The 24,883-nt window shown below is 48.9% G+C and overlaps 1 protein-coding gene across 2 annotated transcripts in view; it reads left to right on the forward strand.

Annotated features, from left to right (window-relative positions):
• ANK1 (ankyrin 1) overlaps window positions 1–24,883 on the forward strand; it is a 217,389-nt gene that overhangs the window by 140,514 nt on the left and 51,992 nt on the right. The window contains exons 4-21 of one of the 2 annotated variants that reach the window (XM_042983382.1): window positions 3,801–3,899; window positions 4,980–5,078; window positions 6,025–6,210; window positions 7,266–7,364; window positions 8,063–8,161; window positions 8,456–8,554; window positions 12,011–12,208; window positions 13,602–13,700; window positions 14,107–14,205; window positions 14,739–14,837; window positions 16,357–16,554; window positions 17,112–17,210; window positions 17,696–17,797; window positions 18,320–18,364; window positions 21,467–21,664; window positions 23,940–24,038; window positions 24,162–24,260; window positions 24,506–24,604. In XM_042983382.1, coding sequence (XP_042839316.1) covers window positions 3,801–3,899; window positions 4,980–5,078; window positions 6,025–6,210; window positions 7,266–7,364; window positions 8,063–8,161; window positions 8,456–8,554; window positions 12,011–12,208; window positions 13,602–13,700; window positions 14,107–14,205; window positions 14,739–14,837; window positions 16,357–16,554; window positions 17,112–17,210; window positions 17,696–17,797; window positions 18,320–18,364; window positions 21,467–21,664; window positions 23,940–24,038; window positions 24,162–24,260; window positions 24,506–24,604 — 2,115 coding nt within the window. The remainder of the gene's footprint in view (window positions 1–3,800; window positions 3,900–4,979; window positions 5,079–6,024; window positions 6,211–7,265; window positions 7,365–8,062; window positions 8,162–8,455; window positions 8,555–12,010; window positions 12,209–13,601; window positions 13,701–14,106; window positions 14,206–14,738; window positions 14,838–16,356; window positions 16,555–17,111; window positions 17,211–17,695; window positions 17,798–18,319; window positions 18,365–21,466; window positions 21,665–23,939; window positions 24,039–24,161; window positions 24,261–24,505; window positions 24,605–24,883) is intronic. The other variant, XM_042983383.1, reaches the window with a different exon arrangement.

Below are 24,883 nucleotides of genomic sequence, written 5' to 3' on the forward strand. Positions count from 1 at the left end.
AATTACCTTGAACAGCCTTCTCTTCTCCGAGGAGGCATTTGGCCAAGGCTGACGTCACACCTCCCACGCCAGCATGCTCTTCCCATAGCCATAGATTAGAAGTGCCAGTGACTTAAGTCCAGAAACCACAGTCATGAAATTATGCATCTGTAGGTTGTAAAATCAATTTTAATTCTCACATGCATCCGCCTTGTTTATTTATTGAACAAGGTGTTGCCAGCATTTCAAAACAAAACTAAACCAAAAAACTCACCTCTCTCTACTAACTTGAGCACAGCGTTCTCTTCTCTTCCTTCCTGGTTACTTCCCATGGTTTTCCTCTTGGCTCTGTCTCTCCGGCCTCTTTCTTTTTGTTTGCTGTGTATTCAGCATGGTCTTATACCCAGCCTCGATTTCAGTTCTGTGCTGCAAACATTGGGCCTCCTCTCCAGCGGAGAACCAGAAGAACAATAAGTAGAGATATAATATGTAGTTGTGAAGTGCATTACCAAAATATTATGAAGGGACAATCATCCCTTGAGGTAAAATTCTGTAATTTTCATGTCACCTCCCGAAGGTGAAAAGATCTTGCTGGTAAAATAGACTGAGTTGCTCTTTCTGAATGTATGTGGGGCATTTTTTTCCCCAACCCCATGACGAGTACCAGTGGTTTCCACCCTTCTTTGTGGATGAAGGGGATGCAATTATTTTTCCTTCTTGTGCTCTCACATACCTGGCTGCAAGCAGTGCGCCATCTGACAGGCTCCATGTGGGCTGGGGTGGCTTTTCTTCCCCTGGCGCGTCCTCAAGAGCTGTGCAAACATGACGCTTCAGCATTTTTGCACTCTCCGCATTTCCCCCTTTGATTGTTATTTTGCAAGCGAATGCTTGGTGTGTCTTTGTTATTTATAGATGTTTTATAAGCCAGCGTGGTTCCTGAATGCTGTACAGAGGGAGGAAAAAAGGTGAAGCAGAAACCGTGGGCTGAGCAACAGTCATAGCAGATTGGGGAATTATAATGGGTCTTGCGAGCATGAGAAAGATTAAAAAAAGAAAAGAGTAAAAAGCCAAAACCAGTAGAGTTTCCTAAATGTGCTTAAATGTTTTTAAAGCACAAAACAAAAGCATCTGTCCCCATCCTCCCTTCTCTGCCTCTTAGAGGCCTGTGCTCAGCATCAACGCAGGTAGTGAGGGAGAAAGCCCTAATCTCTCTGCTTGCATCTACCGGGCTCCTGCTTCAATGAAGCCCCCTCCCTCCCCACCCCCCTTCCAGGAGCTCTAGGACTCCCTGCAAATTGGAGAAGGTGGGTCTTTGTGGATCAGATGTAGCTAAGAAATTTTTCTTGCTTCTTTCAGGCCATGTTCTTTCATGCAGAGGGAGGGGTAGAAAAAATAGAGGCCCCAGCTCCTTGCCCTGTGCCCCTGACCCAAGGCCAGAGGCCTTGAAGTTCGCAGTGTGTGCACGTGTGTCTAGGTGTGTGTGTTGGGGGGGAGCGGTCTGGCTACCAGGGTCTCCCCTTTGCTCTTACCCCTCATCAGTGCTGCCCTCAGCCCAGATCCAGAAGGTGGCATGGGCCAGGATCCACAGCCAGGGTTCCGCACGGGTCCAGCTGCCCCCCGATGCATTTCTATGGGGGAGAGCTCTGATGGACTGTGATTTCGAGCAGAAAGAGGCAGATGGAAAGAAACAGTTGATGTTGCTTCTTGAGGTCAAGGAGCCCGAGTCTCAATCATCTCTGTACTCCCGTGCCGGGACCGGTGCCTGACACACATGTGCTCAGTGTATAACAAACAAACGCATGAATGGGCACAGCACACTTGCTTCTAAATAGGGAGACTTGGAGTTCTGAGTCTGATTTCTAGAGAAGGTTCTGTTGCCAACAGCCATGTTCCACTTAGTACAGTGAGTGAGTCGGACCCAGGTGCCAAGGCCTCTAAATGTAAGCTCTTTGGACTTCTATGAAAAATGATTAATTAGCCTCTATACATTCATTTCTGGCACTTATTCTCTGATGGATATTGGAGGAAGAACCCTTTTGTTTATCAAATGGGACTTCAGGAGAAATCAAAAAGACAACTTGGGAGGCAAGAAGCAGGTTACTCCTGCCTGATACAGGCCACACTTTGGAAACAGAGACCTGAGCCCCTGAAGCCCCCAGGAGCTTTCAGTGGGGCTTCTTCACCCACCTGTGGGTGCTTGGGACAGTGGTGGCTGGGGGGCCCAGAGCTCGGTGTCCGTGCTACTCAGTTCCGCCTGGGTGAGGACACTTTTCTCCCAGTGACAGATGGCCCCGGTGCATAGATGGAGTTTGAAGTCCTGACTTGTTGGGGCTTGAGTTGTCTGAGATGGATTAGCAAGTGTTTCTGTAGTTTAGGTAAATTATATACCATATGAACTGCAAAAATACTGAGTTCATTTGAGGTCTCTGCTCCTTAAGTAGCAGGGGGGACAGATGGGCCCACATGGGTCCTGTTTTCTCCCACCTGCCCTATTTGACTGAAGCTGGCAGGTGAGGCCTGTCCTGCCTGCCACTCACTGAGCTGGGGGGCCAGTGGGGTCACGTAGGTGAGTCAGAGAATGTGCCTGTGTTCCAGCCCCAGGATATCCGGGAGGCAGGAAGGAGCCTGGCAGGAAGGCCGGCATCCTGAACAGAAGAAGCCTGCTAGACCTGAACCCCATCTAGCAATTATTAAATACGTGGGATGAATCCGGACAAAGAAATCTCAGTATTCCAGTCACCTCCTCACAACCTGCCTGGTTTCTTAGTCCCTGTTAAGGGTTTTAGCTTTGAAAAAGTTTACAATTTTTTTAATGTTTATTTTTATTGAGAGAGAGAGACAGAACACGAGCAGGGAAGGGGCAGAGAGAGAGGAAGACAGAATCTGAGGCAGGCTCCAGGCTCTGAGCTGTCAGCACAGAGCCCGACATGGGGCTCAAACTCACGAACCCTAAGATCATGACTTGGGCCAAAGTCGAATGCTTAACCGACTGAGCCATCCAGGTGCCCAAAAAAGTTGACTTTAAAACAATTGTGCACTATTCTCTCTCACTTTTGTCTCCTCTCTAATCTGGAGAAGCCCTGGCTCATTATATGTATTTTACTGATTAATATGTCAAATAGTCTTTTTTTGTTTTTGTTTTTTTGTAGTAAGAATTCATTCCTATTTATTTTCCCCCTTTTAGTTCCATATTCTTCTTCCCTTCCCTAGATGCATTATATAGTTCATTTTATTACCCCCCCCCCTTTACATATTGCTACCCTTAAATCTCTTTGCCTTTCCTCCCTCTGTCCCCAGGTTAAGGGTGCTGAGTCCACAGGTCCTGCCGGCCTCCTTCCCCAGAGCTCCAGGCCTCACGGCAGGGGGCTCTGTGTCACCCTGCAGAGTTACAGCTGGATGTGAGGAGCTGGAAGTCTGAGGAGGCCGGCTCGCCTGGCAAATCTTTCAGTGTGTGTCCTGAGGAATGCTGACGGGCCTGTCAGCCGATGACAGAATGCTATGTCTGCATGCAGCAGATTAGGTGTTGAGAAGTGTTTTTTTTATCCATTAGCGTGAGGTGTTTTTTTTTTTGTTTTTTGCTTTTGTTTTTGGAGAGCAAGAATTTTCCTCCTTGGGCTTTCAGTACCATTTCAAGGTGTATAATGGGTCAGGCACACTCATGTGTGTTGTCTACCCATTTTGGGTCTAAAGAAAGCCCACTGTCCCCCACCCCAACCAGCACCCTTGTTAGTATACCTTTAACAGCGACTTTACCTTTGATGGTCACAATATTGTTGGCAGCCTGGTGGGAAATCTTTGCTTCCTCTCCCCGTGTGTTTCAGAAAGGGAACACAGCTCTGCACATCGCCGCCCTCGCAGGTCAGGATGAGGTGGTCCGGGAGCTGGTCAACTATGGCGCCAATGTCAACGCCCAGTCACAGGTGACGGCTCTCTCCCGGGTCCTGGGCCAGAGGGCATTGCCCTTCTTTTCCACCTGTATTTCTGTTATGTAGTGGGTGCACTGAATAGCTTAATCAGCAATGTGTCTCCAAGCAATAACAAAGGCATCCCTTACTATTTGTTCATGCTTCTGTTATGCATTCTAAGCACGATGTGGTTGATCATTGTGGACCCCATCTCTGTTCAGTGAAACCAGCCAAATAATATATCTAGCTATGGCTCCTTTGGGGAGAGAGACTGTGTTTAGGGGTGGGTAGGACATGGGACATAGGGGGTTCACAAAGAAGGGAGTGAAAATAGAGGGGGAGTGTGTTTGTAAGAGGCTGACTTCCATAGAGTGTCAACCCGCAGTTTGGTGCCCTTTTGTAATAAGTCCCGCTAAGCCATTTCTTTTTATTTTTTTTTTTAATTTTTTAAATGTTTGTTTATTTTAAAAACATTTTTATTTTTTATTTTTGAGAGACAGAGACAGACAGAGCATGAGTGGGGAGGGGCAGAGAGAGAGGAAGACACAGGATGGGAAGCAGGCTCCAGGCTCTGAGCTGTCAGCACAGAGCCTGACGCAGGGCTTGAACTCAGGAACCTCGAGATCATGACCTGAGCGGAAGTCGGACACTTAGCCTACTGAGCCACCCAGGCACCCCATAAATGTTTATTTTTGAGAGAGAGAGAGAGAGACAGACAGACAGAACATGAGCAGGGTGTGGGCAGAGAGAGAGGGAGACACAGAATCTGAAGCAGGCTCCAGGCTCCAAGCTGTCAGCACAGAGCCTGATGTGGGCCTTGAATCAAGAACCGTGATATCATGACCTGAGCCGAGGTCGGTTGCTTGACTAAGTGAGCCACCCAGGCTCAATGCCCCCCTTCCCCCCAACTAAGTCGTTTCAAAGTGTCCATGAGTTTTTACAACAGGAGATACTGGTGGGGACATGGCCCTGTGGGCTAGCTGAAAATACAACGAAGAGAGAGTTGTCCTCCAGTTATGAGGATTTTGCCCCGGTTTTAGCATGTCTCCCTAATTTTGTGGGTAAATTTTAATGACGTTTTCTCTTGGTTTACAGAAAGGCTTTACACCCTTGTACATGGCAGCACAAGAGAATCACTTGGAAGTGGTTAAGTTTTTACTGGAAAATGGAGCTAATCAGAATGTAGCCACAGAAGTAAGTACCTTGGGCAAGTGGCCTCACTGTGGGACATCTCCAGAGACAGGACGTTGCCAGGGGCGTGCATTCCTGGGACAAGGCTTAAGATGCTTCCTCAGTCACGATCCGCGTAAAGTGTCACAGAGTGCTCTCTACCTTCTGATCACTGCACTCATCCTGGGTGCCATCGGGCTCTTCAAGGGAGTGAGGGACAAAGTCATGGGTCTTGAGGAATGCCCAGACACATACCAGAGAAATGACATCAGAGTCAAGCTTGTCCTTCCCACATTAAGCACCACTGAAGGCTGGACCTTAATGAGAAAGGATCCTGCCATAAACCATGAGTCATTTCAGCTCTGATCCTGAGTTTTGTCATTGATGAAGTGATGAAATTGAACTAGATAGAGCCAACAATTACATGACTTTGTTCTCATTCTGCTTTGCCAGTCCACGGGGTCCTGTTCCCCTTAGCACACAACTGAGGGGATTAATGACAGTAGCTCACAATCAAATCCTCAGTGCCTGGCATAGTTTCTAGCATTTGGTAGGTGTTAATAATACTCATGAAATGAATAAATGAGTGATCTTCTGCCATGTTGAAGGCACTGGCCTGGCACCAGTGGATCGGGTGACAGAAAGGGTAGGCAGAGAAACAGAGGGCAGTGAAAAGCCCTCAGAGCACGCAGTGAGACTGGGAGCGAGTTACAAAGGAAAATTAGTGGCTGTAGGCTCTGTGGGATTACGGAGAAAGAAAGTGGGGCCAAGAAAGGCTTTAGGGACCAGGTGGCATTTAAACTGAGCTTGACAGATGAAGAGGGCTTTGGGTTGTAAGAAAGTCGTTTCAGGCTGAGGGCCCGTCATGAGCAAGAGCCCTGAGGTGTGAAAGCGTGGGTCCTGGCTTGAGGACAGCAAGTGGTCAGATACGGTCAGAGCAAATGCATCTTTCCTCCTTTCCTCTGGCCAGGACGGCTTCACTCCTCTAGCCGTGGCTCTGCAGCAGGGCCATGAAAACGTGGTGGCACACCTCATCAACTACGGGACAAAGGGCAAGGTGCGCCTCCCTGCCCTGCACATCGCAGCCCGTAATGATGACACCCGGACAGCTGCGGTGCTTCTGCAGAATGACCCCAACCCGGACGTGCTTTCCAAGGTGAGAGCAGCCAGGCCCAGGAGGACCAGGAGAAGGCTAGTACCTGGACCACGGAGCCGTATGGGTTACAGAGGCTCCCCAAGAATGAGCCGAGGCCAGAGGTGGTACCAGCCATGCACACTGAACACCAGCTCCCACAGGGCCTTCAGATTCCTGCTGGGACCCGTAGGAGTTACAGTGGACAGCCTCACTTTAAACCCCTGGTGAACACCAGGAGAGATATGCTTGGTGTGGAGCAGGAATGGTTCTTGTTGCTCTAGGTCATCCAGAGGAGTGTCCAGGGCAGCTTGGGTCTCTGGCCGGAGTGAAACTTGAGAATCTAGCGGGTGGTGTTCTAGAATTATACCCCTCTTTTCCTGGTTGGCCCCTAGTGGAGGAAGGGAAGTGTCCCCACATGGGGAGATGAAGACTGGGAGGGCTCCCCAGGGGCCTGGACAGCTAGCTGTCTGATGTTTTGAGGCACTACTGATCCACTATCTATAAGTTAATTACTTCTCTTGCAGTGGGAATGGATTGCACTGAGCTATTCACACGGTCCCTCCAGCCCACGGTCGCTGAGTTTTGTCTGAAAACTGCTGACCAGATTAGGCATGGTCTCAGGTTATAGGACAGAATAATGACAATGACCCGGAAGGGTCCAAGGGCTGCCTTTGGCCAGCAGCTGAGTCACAACACCCCTTTAGAGGGCTGAAACAATCTCTAGAGCTCAGATCGTGGACCCCAAAGCACTTTTCATTCATTCATTCAAATCGCTTTGTAAATAACCATTCATGTGAGTGGGCCCTGCAGAGTTGGAGGTCATGCTAGTGCATGGTTTGTCCACGTGAACCACAGTACAAAGAACGTGGGTCCCTCAGAGGTAGGACCTAGCTTTGAATATGACTTGCCAGAAAGCATTCCTTGATCCCTTCAGCAAATGTTCTCATCAGTCAAAATCTTTCCACATCGGGTCCTCTGGCCCTGCCAACATTTCCAGAATCCCTGTGCTGATTCTGAGATGGAAAATGACAGTGCGAGGCTTGTGACAAGTTGTTTCCCCCTCTGTCGTGCTTCAGACGGGATTCACCCCCCTCCACATCGCAGCTCACTACGAGAACCTCAACGTGGCCCAGCTACTCCTCAACAGGGGCGCCAGTGTCAACTTCACGCCACAGGTAAGGTGCTCTGGCAGACCCCGCACTCAGGCCAGGGGTTTGGGCTTGTCTGGCCTCTGGGCTTCTGCCTCTTGCTTTAACACCATGAATTTCCTCCTTATGGCACAAGTGACCATGGGTAGGACCGCCTGGTGTTTATTGAGGCTGCTCATTGATGGGTTTCTTTTTTTTTTTTTTAACATTTATTTATTTATTTTTGAGAGAGAAAGAGAGGCAGAGAGGGGGAGAGACGAAGGATCCCAGGCAAGCTCCCCACTGTCAGCACGGAGCCCATTGCACGGCTTGATCTCACAAACTGTGAGATCAGGACCTGAGCTGAAATCCAGAGTCGGACGCTTAACCCACTGAGTCACCCAGGTGCCCCTCATGGATGGGTTTCTGATCACCTGCATATCAGTTTCTGTTTGCCCATTCTCGAGGTGGCAAGCCTGGAGGGCAGGGCTTTCTTCCAATCTGTTACGATGACTCTGGGAGACATGGCTCGGTCAGATTGGTGAGATTAACCACCATGCTGTCACATCCTCATAGATTTTGAAACCTTTCTTAGTGAGAAATGGACTAATGGTAGGCTTAGCGTGGCCTCTTATGTTGCTGCCGCTGTCAGGCTGAGGCTGGGAGCCAGGGGGAGTGGGGAGCATAGCAGCGGCATTGGAGGGGGAGGTGCCAAACCCTCACTGGTTCCTGTTCCTCCCTTCCAGAACGGCATCACGCCACTGCACATCGCCTCCCGCAGGGGGAACGTGATCATGGTGCGGCTCCTGCTAGACCGCGGGGCCCAGATAGAAACAAGGACCAAGGTGGGTGCCAGCGAGCTCCGTGGCAAGGCCCAGGGAGGGAGTTCTGCCTTCCAGAGCCACAGCTGGAGTGGTGGCTCTCAGGGACCAGCTAGTGATGGGCCTCCATCATCCTGGACTAGCTCGCAGTGGGAGCCAGGATGCAGCAGGAGACATAGTGAGATGTGCTGAAGTTGAGGTGGTCTTCCAGGAAGCATCCCCGCTTCTGTGGCTGCAGTGATACTGCGGGCAGTCTTCCCTCCAGTGGCTCTGATAGGTGCCTTTGGGGCTTTCTCTTTTGGACCCTGTCTTTTAAAGGATGAATTGACACCTCTCCACTGTGCAGCTCGGAATGGGCACGTGCGAATCTCAGAGATCCTGCTGGACCACGGGGCACCCATCCAAGCTAAAACCAAGGTTTGTGCTTCCCTGCTTCCCTCCTGTGAGGAACATCTTTTCCCCAGGGGTCCAGGTCAGGGGGACCCAGGATCAAATCCCACTTCTGAAAAACAGAGATGCTAATACTACTCGCAGAACCAGTGATGTGTACCCTGATGCCTGTCACACAGGAGACACTCAGTATAGCTCTAATTATTTTTTTAATGTTTATTTGATTTTATTTTTGAGAGAGAAAGCATGAGCCAGGGAGGGGCAGGGGGGAAAGACAGAGGGAATCCCAAGCACACTCCACATCACCAGCACAGAGCCCGATGTGGGGGTGGAACTCACAACTGTTGAGATCATAACCTGAGCCGAAATCAAGAATCGGACGCTTAAGTGACTGAGCCACCCAGGAGCCCCAGTATAGCTCTAACTATTATCTATCTCAGGCACGGCAAACTTTTTCCCTAAAGGGCCAGATAGACTTTGCAAGCCATGATCTCTGTTGCAATGATTCCACTCCGCCATTGTTGTAGGAAAGCAGCCATGGATAATATGCAAACTAGCAGTCATGTTCCAATAAAACTTTATTTACAAAGACAGGCAGCAGACCAGATTTGACCCACAGACTGTCATTTGCCTGCTACAGCTCTAGATTAACCCTTGTGTCTTTTATCTTGGCTCCAAGAAAAGACAGACTCTAAGCACCCCAAGAAGTCTTTAGAGCCTGGGCCAGACTGAAGTGAAGTTAAAAAAGAAAACAGAATAGCTCCTCTCAAGGTCCATGAAGGGCCAGAGCAAAGGCCCCTCCTTCAGCTCCTGAGTCTTCCTGGGGCTAAAGCTGTCAGACCACCTCGTACTGCTTACACCTCCCCTAGGCCTTCTGCCCACTTCGTTGGGGTGAATTTGGAAGGGTGTGAGAATAGAACAAGGGAGAAACCAGGCCCATTCACAGCCTCCCCAGAGGTCTTGTGTGGGCAGTTGCAGATAGCCCATAACCATGAAAGCCGTCCGTTCCGTGACAGATCATCATGGGAGTCTTTCTACACAGCTACCTGTAATTTGGGTCATGACTCACAGCACCAAGCTGGCTTTGTGTGTGTCCGTGTGTGATTGGTCGGGGGCTGGGGGTGAGGCAGGATGTATCCTCTCCTAAGCCAGTTTATTTCTCGTTTAAACCTCCATCCACGGCTGAGTTGCTGTGTGACTTTGAGTGTGTCCCTTACTCTGTCTCTGCCTCTGTTTCCTCATCTGTAGAGCTCTACCCGTCTCTAGAGTTGTTGGGATGATCACATGAGATAATATAAAAGTAAAAATCCTCGGATAAGTGAAGGTAGAACTGCTACCTTCTGTTGTCAGATCAGGAAATTCTCAGCGTTTTCCCACAGGGGTCCTGTGTTTAAACTTACATAAAGGTTCCTAAGTTGGTAATGATTTTATATTACCCAGATTATGGGGATGGGGCTTAAAAAGGCAGTCATGAAAATTCTTCACTGAGAACTTCCGACTCTTCAACTGGGAAATAAGTTAGGACCTCCGTAAAACTCACTAAGTGGCAACGAGCTGTGTTGGTTTGCTGTCACAAAGTGCCACACGCTAGGTGGCCTAAACAACAGAGGCCCATCGCCTGACAGTTCTGGAGGCTGGAAATCTGAGATCAGTGTCAGCAGGGCTGGTACCTTTGGGAGCTGTGAAGGGGAATCTGTTCCAAGCCTGTCTCCTGGTTTCCCGTGGTTGCTCACAGTCTTTGGCATTCCTTGGCTTGTAGATGCATTGCCCTGACCTCTGCCTTCAGAGGCATTCTCTCTCTGTGTGAGGGGCTGTGTGCAAATTTCCCCCTTTTAGGAGGACACCAGTCATACTGGATCAGGGCCCACACTAACGACCTCATCTTAACTAACTACATCTGCAATGACCCAATTTCCAAATAAGATCATGTTCTGAGCTCCTGGGGTTAGGACTTCAACATGTGGATTTTCCTTTTCTTTTCTTTTCTTTTCTTTTCTTTTCTTTTCTTTTCTTTTCTTTTCTTTTCTTTTCTTTTCTTTTCTTTTCTTTTCTTTTCTTTTCTTTCTTTCTTTCTTTCTTTCTTTCTTTCTTTCTTTCTTTCTTTCTTTCTTTCTTTCTTTCAGTTTATTTGTTTTGAGAGAGAGAGAGAGAGAATCCCAAGCCGATTCCATGCTCAGCACAGGGTCCAACACAGAACTCAATCTCACAAATGTGATATCATGACCTGAGCTGAAATCAAGAGTTGGCCATTCAACCAACTGAGCCACCCTGGCGCCACCAACATGTGGATTTTGAGGTGACACAGGGCAACCTAGTACACAAATACAAGCTGTCCTGCAGCCTGATTGTGTATCTCCCTTGCTGAAAATCCTCTTCTTAGAGCTCACATCCCAGCTCCTGAGCTCATGGATTGTCATGATCCAACTCCTGCCTGCCCCCCACCCAGCTCCAAGCCCCCATCACACTTTGCCCTCCTTTGGGATTTAACTGCATTGAGCTCCCTGAGTTCCCCAAGGATGGCTGCCTCTGTGGTATAGCACACACTGCTCCCTTCGCTGGCAGATTCTTCCCCTTTTGTCTTCCTGGCCAAGTCCTAGCTCAGGACCACCTCCTCCTGAAAGCCGTCTCTCCCCATCCTCCCTGCTGTGGACCTCTGTGCTTTGATCTTGCCTTTCCTGATGTTACCACACTGAACAGCAACAATGTATCTGTTTCCACTCTTTTACCTGACAGACTATAAAATTCTTTAGGCCAGGGATTATATCTGTTCTCTTTTGTTTCCTTGGCGCTTAACCCATACCTGGTGCTCATTAATCCCTTAATAAATATTTGTTGAATTAATCTGTGAATGAATGAGTGAAGAGGCTCCTCTGTCTTTAATGTTTTTTAAAATAGATTGCCACCTAAGAAACCATGAGAGTCTTTAACAAAGTTTTTTAAGTGATACAGATTTGTTAGGGGCAAAGAACAGAGGGATTTAGATGCGAGTTCCATGTTGTGCTCATTCATTCATTCATTCATTCGTTCCTAACCACCTGAATTAAGGATCACTATGTGTGTTACATGCATATATGAGGATTGTGGGGCATATGAGAGATATGAAGCATAGTCACTGGTCTTAAGAGGCTGATAAGTAAGGAGTGAAGATACACACACCTGGTAAGTTAGTTATAGATACAATTCAGCAAATCTATGAGTAAGGTCTGAGTGACAGGTAAGAAAAGCCCACAGAAGTCTAGGGTGGTCAAGGAAGGCTTCCTGGGAGAGGTGGGCCTGGCTGGAGCTGGCTTGGAGGATTTGATGAGGTAGAAAGGAGAGTGTAGTCAGAGACCAGCATGACCACAGGGGCCAGAGTGAACCAAACTCACTTAGGAGCTGCCTGGAAGCATCGTGTAGGGAAGAAGTAGGAATGAGGTTGGAATTATCTCCTTGAATTTCTGTGTTCATTTCCCTTACAACTGCTTCTCTTCCCTCTTCTCCCAGAATGGCCTGTCTCCAATTCACATGGCGGCTCAGGGAGACCACCTTGACTGTGTCCGACTTCTGTTGCAATACAACGCGGAGATAGACGACATCACCCTGGACCACCTGACCCCACTCCATGTGGCAGCCCACTGCGGCCATCACAGAGTAGCCAAGGTCCTTTTGGATAAAGGAGCCAAACCAAATTCCAGAGCCCTGGTGAGTGGGAGGCTATTGGAGAGGGTGCCAGAGGGTCAAAGGCTGAGGCAGGTGGGACTGAGCTGTGTGGCTGAGCTTGGTGAGAAGGGCACCTGTTGGTGCCTGGAGGTACCCCTGAGATTTGGGGTCTGGATAGTGGCAGTGCCTTCTAGGGCCCAGGAGGCAGGATGGTAACCCCCACACTCCCTGCCACATTCAGCTGGGTATCGCCTTCTGCACCCTGATGACCATGGCCCTGGTGACGGGCTGAGGTCAGGGGTGGGTTTGAGCCCCGGAGATCTGGCTAAGAAGCCGTGTCCGTGGTATGTATGTGGGTTGGGGGAGCCACTCCATCTGAGACAGCCCAATGCTGAGGAATAGACTGCCTATAGACTGCCTGCTTTGGCGGGGTGAGTGCAATGGGCTGAGCTAAACATCCTTCCTCTGCTGACGGACTTAGAGTTTTCACAGTGCTGGTGAAAGTTCTCGCCTAAAGCCAATTGTCCCCTGGGACTATGGCTCCTCTTCCTCTTTCCCCAGGCCTGGCACTTTGAGGACACAGCATCAGGGATCTGGTGGGGCCAGAACTCTGCACAGAGCATGGCCTTGACCACCATGTCCTCTCTGCCCACTCCCAGAGGGGAGAATTTAGAAGGCAGGAGAGCTTCCAGTCTGACAAGGATGGCCCCTTCATTCATTCAGAAAGCTGTCACGGAGCTTTTACCACATGCCAGGGACTATTTGGGGGTACTTGGGGGATTTCTGTGTTTCAGCACTATTGACATTCTGGGTCTGATACTCCTTGTTGTGGGGGGCTGGCTTGTGCCTGGTAGGATGTTTGGCAGTGTCCTTGGCCCCCACCCTCTACATGTTAATATCCTCCTCCTCTGGTTGTGACAACAGCAGTGTCTCCAGATGTTGCCAAGTGTCCCTGGGGTGGGTGGGACAAAGTCCCCTCCCCTCCCCTAACTTTGAGAACCACTGCCTAATAGAATAAAGCACTGAAAAAACAAACAAAAACAAACAATAAAAATCCATGCCCTTGTGGAATTTACATCTACAGCAGAGTTGCTATATGGAGATCCACTTTACTAAAAATGATTGGTGGTTTCAGGGGAGAGGGAACATGATTTGTTTCACAAAAGTACTCTTTATTGTCAGTCTCCCCTTAAGGAAACGTTAAACAGCAGGCTCTTTTTGTGCATTCAAAAATATGATTAAAATTTTTAAAAGGGTTGATAGACAACTTGTTCAGGAACATACATGGTGCAGAAGGCGAGAGACGCCTGCCTCTTGCGTGGTTCACAGTCACTGATGGTCCGGCCACTGGGAATCACTGATGGGTGGTCTGGGTGCTCCTTGGGCCAGTGTTGTAAGTTCCTGCTTGTCTGTCTCCCTATGTGCGGGGCTGCAGAATGGCTTTACCCCCTTGCATATCGCCTGCAAGAAGAACCACATCCGTGTCATGGAGCTGCTGCTGAAGACGGGAGCTTCCATTGATGCTGTCACCGAGGTAGGAGAATTCTGCAGATGGGCACATGGTCTCTGCCCCTGGTCTTCATCCAGAAGCTGTCTTGAGACTCGTTGTTCTTAGCCACATGTGTGTACAAGCCTGGGCTTCTTGAAGGGATCAGTTGGGTGACCAAATAAGAGAACATGTGTAGAATTTCAGGGACCTTTCCAAGATCAGATACAATTTTTTTTTTTTTTGAGTTGTAAAGCAGACAGAATGACCCTGCAGTGATTTTTTTCTTCTGCCAGTCATTTTCCTGGAAGCAAACCCATCTCATTTAACTCCCCTTTCTTGGAAAACCATTCTGGAGCACCTAGAAGCAAGAAAGCATTAGATTCATCTGGCTCTCTTCTTTGTAGGAGCAGAAAAGGCTCCTCTGTTCTCATTCCTCTCTTGTGTGTTCCAGTCTGGCTTGACACCTCTCCATGTGGCCTCCTTCATGGGGCACCTGCCCATCGTGAAGAACCTCTTGCAGCGGGGGGCATCACCCAACGTCTCCAACGTGGTAAGCCCATGGGGAGGGCAAGGGTTCTTTCCTCTGGACCGAGAGCTCAGAGAGGAGCTTAGCTAGTGATCCTAAGATCTCCTCTCTGGGAACAGAGCTAGAATTCTCAGAATAGGAGAGACTTTAGATTTGGGAAGAACATGTGTGTATATTGATGCGTTCCCAATTAAATTTATCACACATCTGTAAGTCCTAGGAATTTTATGTTAGGCAGTAATTTGGGAACTTCTGTGTTATCTGGAAATACATTTATAATTTTTAACATTCATTAGCTCTGGGGTTTACCTTCAATTATACCTAGAAAACACACATATACATACATACACACACACACACACACACACACACACACACACACACACACAGATACCAGTCATCAGCAGGCTAAAGGCCAACGGAGCTGCTTGCTGGGGCAACTCCACCTTTGGACAAAAGGCCACCAAGTTACTCCAGGCTGTCATTTTGGAACCGTGCATGTGTCCTTTTGGAAACTCAGCACGTGTGAACATTTCTATAACTCTGTTATTTTACAGAAAGTGGAGACCCCACTGCACATGGCAGCCAGAGCCGGGCACACGGAAGTGGCCAAATATTTGCTCCAGAACAAAGCCAAAGTCAATGCCAAGGCCAAGGTGAGTTTTGGAGGTGGGAAGGATTCTGGAATGTAAGTAATTCAAGCGCATTGAAGAGAAATCCATCCTTGTTAGAGGCCTGGCTGTACTGCTTGTGGCACAAAGACTCCTTGTCATTCCCACATTGTCTGTGCTAACTGCTCAGATTCTGCTTTGCAGGGGTTCTGAGAAGACCAGACCTATGTTTCTTTTTCTTTTTAAAAAAATGTTTATTTATTTATTTTGAGAGAGAGAAAGAGAGGGAGTGCATGGAGGAGCAGAGAGAGAGGGAGAGAGAATCCCAAGCAGGGTCTACACACAGAGCCCGACATGGAGCTCGATCCCACAAACTGTGAGATCATGACCTGAGCTGAAATCAAGAATCAGACTCTCAACCGACTGAACCAGATCTATGTTTCTTTAGGATAATGAAAGTCTAAAGAACATGGCTAGGTTGCAGAGTTTTTTGGGCTGAAAGAGTTTCATGTTGGTGACAGTTGTGGCGTAAGAAAAGAAACAACTTTTTAAAAATGTTTACTTATTTAATTTTGAGAGAGAGAGAGAGAGAGAGAGAGAGCACAAGTGGGGGAGGGGCAGAGAGAGAGGGAGACACGGAATCTGAATCAGGCTCCAGGCTCCAAGCTGTCAGCGCAGAGCCCAACTCAAACTCTCCCAAACCGTGAGATCATGACCTGAGCTGAAGTCGGACACTTAACCGACTGAACCACCCAGGCACCCCGAGAAGCAACTTTTTGGAGACTATGTTGCCAATAAGAATCAGTCCGAATTACTTGATCTAAAAATGGAAGATTCCTCCTTGTTGTAAAAGGTATTCTCAAGGAATCAGCTGAATGAGAGAAAGAATTGCTACTGAATTTGCAAGGTGATTGGCTTTGACCGAGATGGGGCTTGCCTACATCCCAGAAGACAGCGGCTGTGTTTACAGTTGGAACAGTGGTTTGTGCTTGGGCCACACGAGGAGTCTCCCAAATGGGCCCAAGAGCACAGAGACCTCACCCTTGAACCCCTTCAGTATCAGGGGAGGAGGAGGAACAGGGGTGGGAAAAGAAAGTCATCTTTCCCCTTCAGCCATTTAGACTTTCCCATGACCCCTTTCAAACAGAAAGGCAAACATCCACTCAGACATGACTTGGAAGACGGTAAGAACAAATACAACATACTGAGTGCGTGTTTTGTGCCAAACACTGTGCAAAACATTTTCTAGGCACTACCTGCTTGATCCTCGCCATAGCCCAAGAGGTAGATATTACTGTTCCCATTTTAGAGATGGGAAGGCTGAGCCTTTGGGCAATTCAATAGAAATAACAGCTAAGTTGAAGGGTAGTTGTGAGGAGTCCACAAGAGAGCATATTTATTTCTGTAACTCAGAGAGTTGATTTGAATCCCAGCTCTTCATCATACTAGCTGTGTGGCCTTGAGAAAGTCACTTACCCCCTCTGAGTCTCACCTTCCTTCTCTGTAAAGTGAGAAGTTGGATTAAGAAGACTTCCCTGTTCTTTGGTTTCACTTTGGGTTCCAGGATGACCAGACCCCACTTCACTGTGCAGCTCGCATTGGCCACACAAACATGGTGAAGCTCCTGCTGGAAAATAACGCCAATCCCAACCTGGCCACGACCGCTGGGCACACCCCCCTGCACATTGCAGCCCGAGAGGGCCATGTGGAGACGGTCCTGGCCCTCCTGGAAAAGGAAGCATCCCAGGCATGCATGACCAAGGTACAGCCTTCCTCCTCCTGTTCTCTGGAGGCAGCTGGCTACAGCGGGCCTGGGGTGTGGGCTGGGCGTTCCCTCCTGTTCCTCTGTGTTGCCTTGATGATGCTGAAAGCAGCCGGGAGGACCAGCACCCCCAGCCTGGCTGCCATCTGTGAGCCTGATGTGTCATCCTTCCCCAGAAAGGTGGTAAACTGTAGTTTCTCATCCACCCACCCAGCCTTCATCCCTTTATCATGAAATAGCTGTTTGGTCTGGACAAATCTGGTTCTGGAATACAAGAAGGGCTAAGGCTCAACCCCTGCCCTCAACTTGCTAGTAGTCGAATAACAGCACAAGGTGGTTTTATGCTCCATCACGAGAGGTGCAGGTGCAATCAGAGGAAGCCTGCTAATTTCTGGGGCCTTGGCCTCTTGAAAGGATCAGAAATTGCTGTGTCCTTTATTTGATCAGCGTTTCCAGTTAAGGCAGGATACCTCCTTTGCCATGGGCCCTTTCTCTGGAGGGTGGGGGGGAGACAGCTCTGATGCCCCCTGGTTCGGACAGCCTGTGTTTCTCCTCAGAAAGGATTTACCCCTCTCCATGTGGCTGCCAAGTATGGGAAGGTTAGGGTGGCCGAGGTGCTGCTGGAACGGGACGCACATCCAAATGCTGCTGGAAAAGTGAGTTTGAACTCCACCACCGCGCCCCTCCCCCCCCGCCCCTCTCTCACCTGAGAGGCCAGAGCAAAGGATAAACTTTGCTACTTGGGAATGACCTCTCTTACCCATGCCTATTGTGTCCATCTTTTGAATGGGCCGCCATCTTGGGGGAAGGGGTTTTGGAAAGACTGTCTTTCTGACAAAGGCCTTGTCCCCTCAGGAAAACCTGGTGGCCTCCTCTGAGCGAGTGCGTTAATTGTACTGTCCACCAGGCCCTGCAGGAACGGGGGGAGAGTAGGAGGGAGGTAGGGGTAGCCCCGGGTCTGGCTGGTTATGCTCTCGGGTGACTTCAGATCAAGACTGGCTTTGGAATGACCTTTTAACCAGATTGTAACTCTGTAAAAGAAGTGATACACATCCCAAAATGGCACCTCTTGTAGCTAAAGGGATCACTAGTAGAAAGCCAGTTGAGTGAAGGCTGTTCTCTTTGTCCATCTTGCCCCCAGCAGAATGGCTTGACCCCTCTGCACGTGGCCGTCCATCACAACCACCTGGACATCGTCAGGCTGCTGCTTCCCCGGGGCGGCTCCCCACACAGCCCCGCTTGGGTAAGCCTGCCTGGGTCCATATACTGGGAGCCCTGGCCCCAGACCTCAGAGCCTGGGCCTCTAGAAGGCAGGCTGCCTGCCTCTCCTTCAGGAAGGGCTGTTCCAGGAGCAGCTGGAGGGTTTTCGTGTTTTGCTTTTATTTTTACCTCTGAAATCTCACCTCACTTACACAAATGTTACCTGCGGTAATTGCTACTATTTGGAGATCAGGAGTGGGGTGGAAAATGGGTAACACTTCTCAGCCACAGGTTCCCTCACAGAGGTGGGATTCGTTTTACACAACAAATGTGTTCCCCAAAGTGCTGTGTGTCAACTGAGTTTTGTCAGCTGGTGGTCACAAGTCAGCATGTCCAGGAATCTCCAGGAGCGGTGAGCCTTGTCAGGTTCTCACTCCATTTGGTGCTGGCAGCACAATGGCCACACCTGGCAAAATATTTAGGGCTGAGGGTGAAGCTGTCATAACCTTGAAGGAAGGGACCTGTTTTGGACGTGAATAGTCACCCCCAAATGTATTTCTCTCAGGAGTTCAGACTTGGAGATGGCAGTGTTTTAACAAGGCACACCCAGGTATGTTACATGGTGGACATAAGTCCAGAGTGCCGGCCCCTGAAACATGCTGCTCAGAGTGGCAGGTTCACGGCCTCTCGAGGGAACCAAGTGAGGGAAGCTGAGCCGGCTCGCTTATGTAAGATCAGACTGGGGGTGGGGGCAGGCAGTGCAAGGTGGAGGGATAAAGCTGGAAGTGAGGATCATTTTCGGGGACAGGCTGCCTGGTGTGGGACCAGAGGGTGCACAGTGTTTGTCTGTGAGGGGAGGGGGCTGATGGCCACGCAGGGGAGGAGGGGAGATGAGTGGGGGGAGGGGCAGGGCTCTGCTACAAAGGACAAACAAACCTATCAGGTTGCTCACTGATAGGGCAGCCAGGACTCGGAAAACAGGACCGTTTCTGAGAGAGCACGCCCCGCCCGATGCTCAGCCACGCGGCAGGAGGCTCAGCGCTGCCACGGTGGAGGGAGCCACGGCAGAGGGAGCCACCAGGGCGGGTTGGTGTGTGATTATAGCTGACACCTGCTGACTGCAGCGGGAACAGAGCCAAGTCCGGGAAAATCCGTGCAGGCCTCAGTTTGTCTTCCCTCCTCAGAATGGATGCTCATCTGAATTTTACAGCCTCCCTTCCCTGGAGACACAGCGTCTCCCAGACACCTCTGTCTCCTTGGGCTCCTGTCCCTGCCGCTGTTGTAGCGAGCCCACGTCACTGTGCAGACAGAGCATGCGGCCCCGCTAAGATGTGACTTACTCCTGCCTCTAAAAATAAAAAGCTGGACTCCCCGCCTCCTCACTCCCCTCCTTATATAAAAGAAATTGGAGCCAGGTTCATGGTATTTAAAGAGAGCCTTATCCAAGCACAAACCTTGTACAGATGGGGTTTGTTTCCATGGCAAAAAATAGTTTCCCAAGTAGTCTGGCAATTTTGTAGAATTTCACATGCAAATCTCTCTGCACCCAAACCAAACCCTCCCCCTTCTCATTTTGATGCTAATGTTGTTTTAACATTTAGGCAGATTTCTCTCCAGTGTGCATTCTTTTGGATGAGCTCATTTCCTTGGGAAAAAAAGACCTTTCCGTAGCACATACCCCTCCCTAAACACTCCACCTAGCTGCCCCTTGTCCTTGTCACCTACAGAAGGTAATTCATCCCCCTTAGTCCTGCTTTCTGGGAAGCCCAGAGGGGTAGTCTCTGTTCCGAGACTGCCAGCTGCCCTTGTACGTCGGGTTTAACCAGGGATCACCTGGCCTGAGTTGCTGCCAAAGTACATGTGCCCTTTGCGAGGACAGGGTGCTGTGTTTGCCAGTATGGATGTGCCCAGCTGCCCAGGTGACCCGTACTCCTGATTAGACTGCCATGAGTATACTTCGACTTCCCTGTTACTGTCCTTTACCTATTGGAATTCCTAATAATCGTTGCTTTCCTGCTGTGAATACCTGCTATGGTCCGGGCCCTGGCTGGGTGCTCAGTTAGGTCATCCCACCCATCCTGGGGACGGCACTGAGAAGCAGATGTTCTCTGAGGCTCTCCTTACAGAGAGCCATCTCCTGTGGGATGGCTCCAGATCCCAAGCTCCATCTAGCAAACCACACCTCTTTCTTTGCTTTCTGTTGATACAACACAAAAAGAGTTTCGTTTAATTAATATTATAATCAAAGTGTTGATCTTGTTGTGGGAACACAACCTAAAGCGGATGTATTCTCATAACATATTTTTTTAAAAAGGAACCCAGAAGTGAATTATCTTACATAATTATTCAATTGAATTGAATCTTTTTATTCAATTTAATTCTCTGGGTAAATTACAACTTCTCATTTTCCCCACGATATCCACCTTCCTAATGGCTCTTTCCTTGTCCTCCAATGTTAGGACCCTGGAATGTTACTATATTGTCAGCCCCCTTTTTTCCTCTTTCCTTTTCCTGATCAGTGATCCTGGCAGAATCAGAAATGTTGGTTTCCACAGTAAGGCAGTGGCTGGCGGGGAGGTTCAGATCTCTGGGAGAGACAGAGGAATGCTGGCCAAGGTGGGGAAACCGTATGTCTTATGCCATCTGCTCCGGGACTGGCGGGCATGTGCTAGGAAGTCATGGGTCCTGCTCAGAGGCCCTGAGGCCTGGCATCTCTTTTAGTCCTGAATGTGTGGAGGCCTTGCTACTCAAAGTGTGGTCCCTGGACCAGCAGCATCAGCATCATCTGGAAACTTGTTAGAAATGCAGAATTTGGGGCCTGCCAAGAACTTCTGAGTCAGAGTATACATTTTAACAAGATCCCGAGTGCTTTGTGTACACACTGTGGTTTGAGAAGCAATGTTCCAGATGAAAGGACCTGGGATCTGGAGTCTGAAGGCCAGCTTGGGTTATCTGTTGTTCATTTACTAGGTGACATTAGATAAGGCCCTTAACCTTGCCGAGAATTAACTTCTTTAAGCCACAAAATGAGACAATAATAAAAATGCCTGCCTTGTTTGCTGTACAAAGGATAATGTAGGTGAAAGTGGTTTATAACAGTGATGACCAAAGTAGGCTGTCAGCTGTCTGCAGCAGGATAAGGCACTTGCTCCATCCAACAGCTGTGAGAAAAGAACAAGTTAGATGTTATTATCCACTTTAAACGGCTTCAAAAAATATAAAAGGATGTCTCACAGACATTGAATATCTTGCCCCCAGTCACACAGCTAGTTCACGTGGAAAGAGGACTTGCCTCCCTGTCCACAAGTTCCTTGCTGGGCTTGACCCTTCTTCCACCCCCTGCCTCAGCCCACAAGCCCGGGGAGGGTGGGGGTAACAGACAGGAGCCTTTCATTTATTTACCTAGCTTTCTAGTTCTTCTGTGAGCTGCTGGCTTTTGTGGTGACAGAGCACCTCCAGCAGAGCACTTTGTCATGCTGGCTGGGGGTGGGGGTGGGGGGGCTCCAAACCAAAGGGATTTGGTTGGTTTGTTTGTTGACTTAAATCACTCTCCTTGGTGACACCAGCTCTGCTCCCTGAGTGTCGCTGAGTGTCCGGCAGGCCAAGAACCTGGCCTAACTCTCCCTCAGAGGATTTAAAATCTAAGGCATGTGTTCATATTGTCAACTCAGCATTCTTGTAACCGGGCTCCGGGTGGCTTCTTCTGTTTCAGAATGGCTACACCCCTCTGCACATTGCTGCCAAGCAGAACCAGATTGAGGTGGCCCGCAGCCTGCTGCAGTATGGGGGGTCAGCAAATGCAGAGTCGGTGCAAGGTGTGACACCCCTTCACCTGGCCGCCCAAGAGGGTCACGCAGAGATGGTGGCTCTGCTACTTTCGAAACAAGCCAATGGCAATCTGGGGAACAAGGTAAATATGGCTTCTCCAGATTTACCCTGTAGTCGCGGTAATGTTTTAGTGGTAACTACGTAGATATTCTTTCTGAATATGGAGTACTTGCTGGGTGCTCAGGCACTGAGTTTAGGTGTGTGTCTGTGTGTGTGTGTGTGTGTGTGTGTGTGTGCACGTGCCCATGCATGAGCATGTAATCCTTGCCACAGCCCTGTGTAGGTTTTATCTCAGTTTTATAAATGAATAAACAGATTCAGAAAAGTTGCTTGTTCCCAGGGTTGCATGACCCTGAGCCTCCCTGACACCAAAGCCTTTTCTAGATAGATTAACTCAAGAATCTGCAAAAAGATCAATATTAAAATCCACAGTACACTTTCCCAAATATAGGCCAGTGTCTACATTCAGGAATGTAGTAAGTAATTTGGTACTAAACATTCGTTTTCTGTGGGAGAATATTTTTAAATGCCCACCCGTACGTTAAACTAGCAGTTCTCCATCCAGGCTATTGATGGAAGAATCTGGGTCCTTCCAAGATTGTAGACAGCATTTTGAGAGGATGGGCATATGAGTGTATTTCTAGGTGAAGTCTTCGTAGTTCTCAAAGGAGCTTCTCAAAGGAACACATGACCCAAGAAAGACCAAGAATCACTTATTTTTTAAAAATCGTAGTTTTATTGAAATACAATTTACATACAATAAAATTCAGCCTTTTGAACTGTACTATTCAGTGGTTTTTAGTATATGTACAGAATTGGGCCACCATCACCACTATCTAATTTCCAGAACATTCTCATCACCCCAAAAGAAGCCTTATACCTATTAGTGGCCACTTCCCATTTCCCCCAAATATCTCAGTCCCCGGCAATCACTAATCTACGGTCTCTGAATTTGCATATTCTGGATGTTTCATATAGTGAAATCAATACAAAGAGCTACTCCTTTAGATGATAAAGGAACAGTTTCAGAAAGGCAAGCATTTTAAGGATAAACAGATTTGTTAAAAGATCCATTGGTTCTTTTTTGCACAGGTGTGGACAAGTGATCCCCAGGAGGGACCTGTTAGGGCAGGACCATTATACTGAGTGGATTCTTGGTTTCTGCCTTGTGCCATTTCAAGCAGGCTCTGTGAGGAGCCATAGGGTGGTGGTGATTCTCAGTACTGGAGTCATCCTCACTCATCCACATGGCACTACATGGGGCAAATTACTGTGTTATCCTAAGAATCAGGCGAGCGCCTGGAGGCTTGTGACGGACGTAGGACCTCTCCATGTCACAGCCTGTACTCGCCACCGCCCCACCCGCCCACCTGCTCAGGCCTTGCTGGGAGGGTTACTGCTCCTGGGCCTCTGGGCAGCCTGCCGGGAAGTGCAGAAGGCAGAGGAGGACAAGTGGAGTCCCTGGAGAGGGGACAGGCCCTGCCCCCCTGCCTCTGGCTGCAGAGGAATCACAGCTCTGTGGGTCCCACAGTTAGCAAAGCATATTGAGTAGGGGAGAGGGGAGAGAAGACTTTCCTGGCATTTTTGTGTGAGTGTGCGCATATGAGATGACCCCTCCAGCGCATCACTGTCCTGAGAAAGCTGTGCTGAGAACTCCAAGAATATGGTGCTTTCGGTCCCTGTAGGATCATCCATCCTTCGACAGTGCGGCACGGGCTGTGAGGTGCTAATAACATGCTACACTGAAGTGGCACGTCATGCTTTCCAGCATGTTTTCATCAGTGTTTTCTCAACCTTACTTTGCCCTCAAGATATGTCAGTGATAACCCCTATTTTCCAGATAAGGAAACCAGATAGGTTTAGGGTCTAGATAGGTCTAGATAAGGACTCTGAAGCTTGTCCCAAATTATGGAAATAGGGGATGTTATAAGTGGAAAGTTCCATAAAGTTTCTCTAGTTCACAGGTCAGCAAACTACGGCCCATGGGCCAAAACCGGCCCACCACTTGTTGGTGTAAATTAAGTTTTATTGGAACACAGCCATGTCCGTTTGTTTCCATGTTGGCCATAGTTGCTTTCTCACTATAACTGGCAGAGTTGGGAAGCTGTGACAGAGACATAAGCCTAAAATACTGACCATCTGGCCCTTAGCAGAAAACATTGTTAACCTCTACTTTAGTTAAGCCACCTCATTTTTCAGATAAGGATAGAGGCCCAGAGCTGGAAGAGCTTTGTCCAAGGTCACACACCTGTTCGGTGGCTACACAGCTAGGTTGGGCTCCCAAACCCCAGTGCTCTTTCTCTGTGGCTTGAAAATCTTTATTGGCTACAAGATGATGAACTTCTGTTTCCTTCCAGAGCGGACTCACCCCCCTCCATCTGGTAGCACAAGAAGGCCACGTTCCAGTGGCAGATGTGCTGATCAAACACGGTGTCATGGTGGATGCCACCACCCGGGTAAGGCAGGCAGTTAGTTTGTGCTTCTGCCCATGTGGGCTTCCCCACCCTTCTCCCCTATGTGCACCCTTAGCCCTGCCCCGAAGCCCTGCTGCTTACCCATTCTCACCTCTTGCTTTTCAGATGGGTTATACCCCACTCCACGTGGCCAGTCATTATGGAAATATCAAGCTGGTAAAGTTTCTGCTACAGCACCAGGCAGACGTCAATGCCAAGACGAAGGTACAGAAACACTTGAGAGCTGACTTCTATACTATCACTTCTTAGGTGCCAAATTAGGGTGCAGTCAGAGTTAACCCTGGGGCACTTGGGGCTGTGCCACAATTTTAAGCTTTGACCCTAGAGGCGGAAATGGGGAAAATGCCTTTTTTGTCTTGCACATAGAAGCCAGGCTCTATAATATGTGGGCAGTTCTCTCTCTCTCTCATAGCTAGTTAATCCTGCCAAAATGTTACCTTGCTTTACAGCAAGGATACAGTCCCTTGCACCAGGCGGCCCAACAGGGACATACAGACATCGTGACACTGCTTCTCAAAAATGGTGCTTCCCCAAACGAGGTCAGCTCGGTAAGTACCCATCAGTTTCCCAATTTTGGAGAAGTGGTCCCGATGGGCAGTCCCGTGAGACCCCTATTCACCACAGAGGCTCGGTCTACCCTTGCTGCACATCCGGGGCCTGGACCATAAAGTCACAGCTGCATCAGTAGCCCAGGGCATGGGTGCTGTGATTGATTTCTCTTTCTGGTGAACTCTAGGTTATCCTCTAAATATCATTTACCCTCCCTCTTTACCTTCGTTTAAATAGTGCTGTTGAAACTCTCTCTGTGCATGTGTGATGCCACTTTT

This window comes from Panthera tigris, chromosome B1, assembly GCF_018350195.1.
Source record: "Panthera tigris isolate Pti1 chromosome B1, P.tigris_Pti1_mat1.1, whole genome shotgun sequence".
Classification (NCBI taxonomy): domain Eukaryota; kingdom Metazoa; phylum Chordata; class Mammalia; order Carnivora; family Felidae; genus Panthera; species Panthera tigris.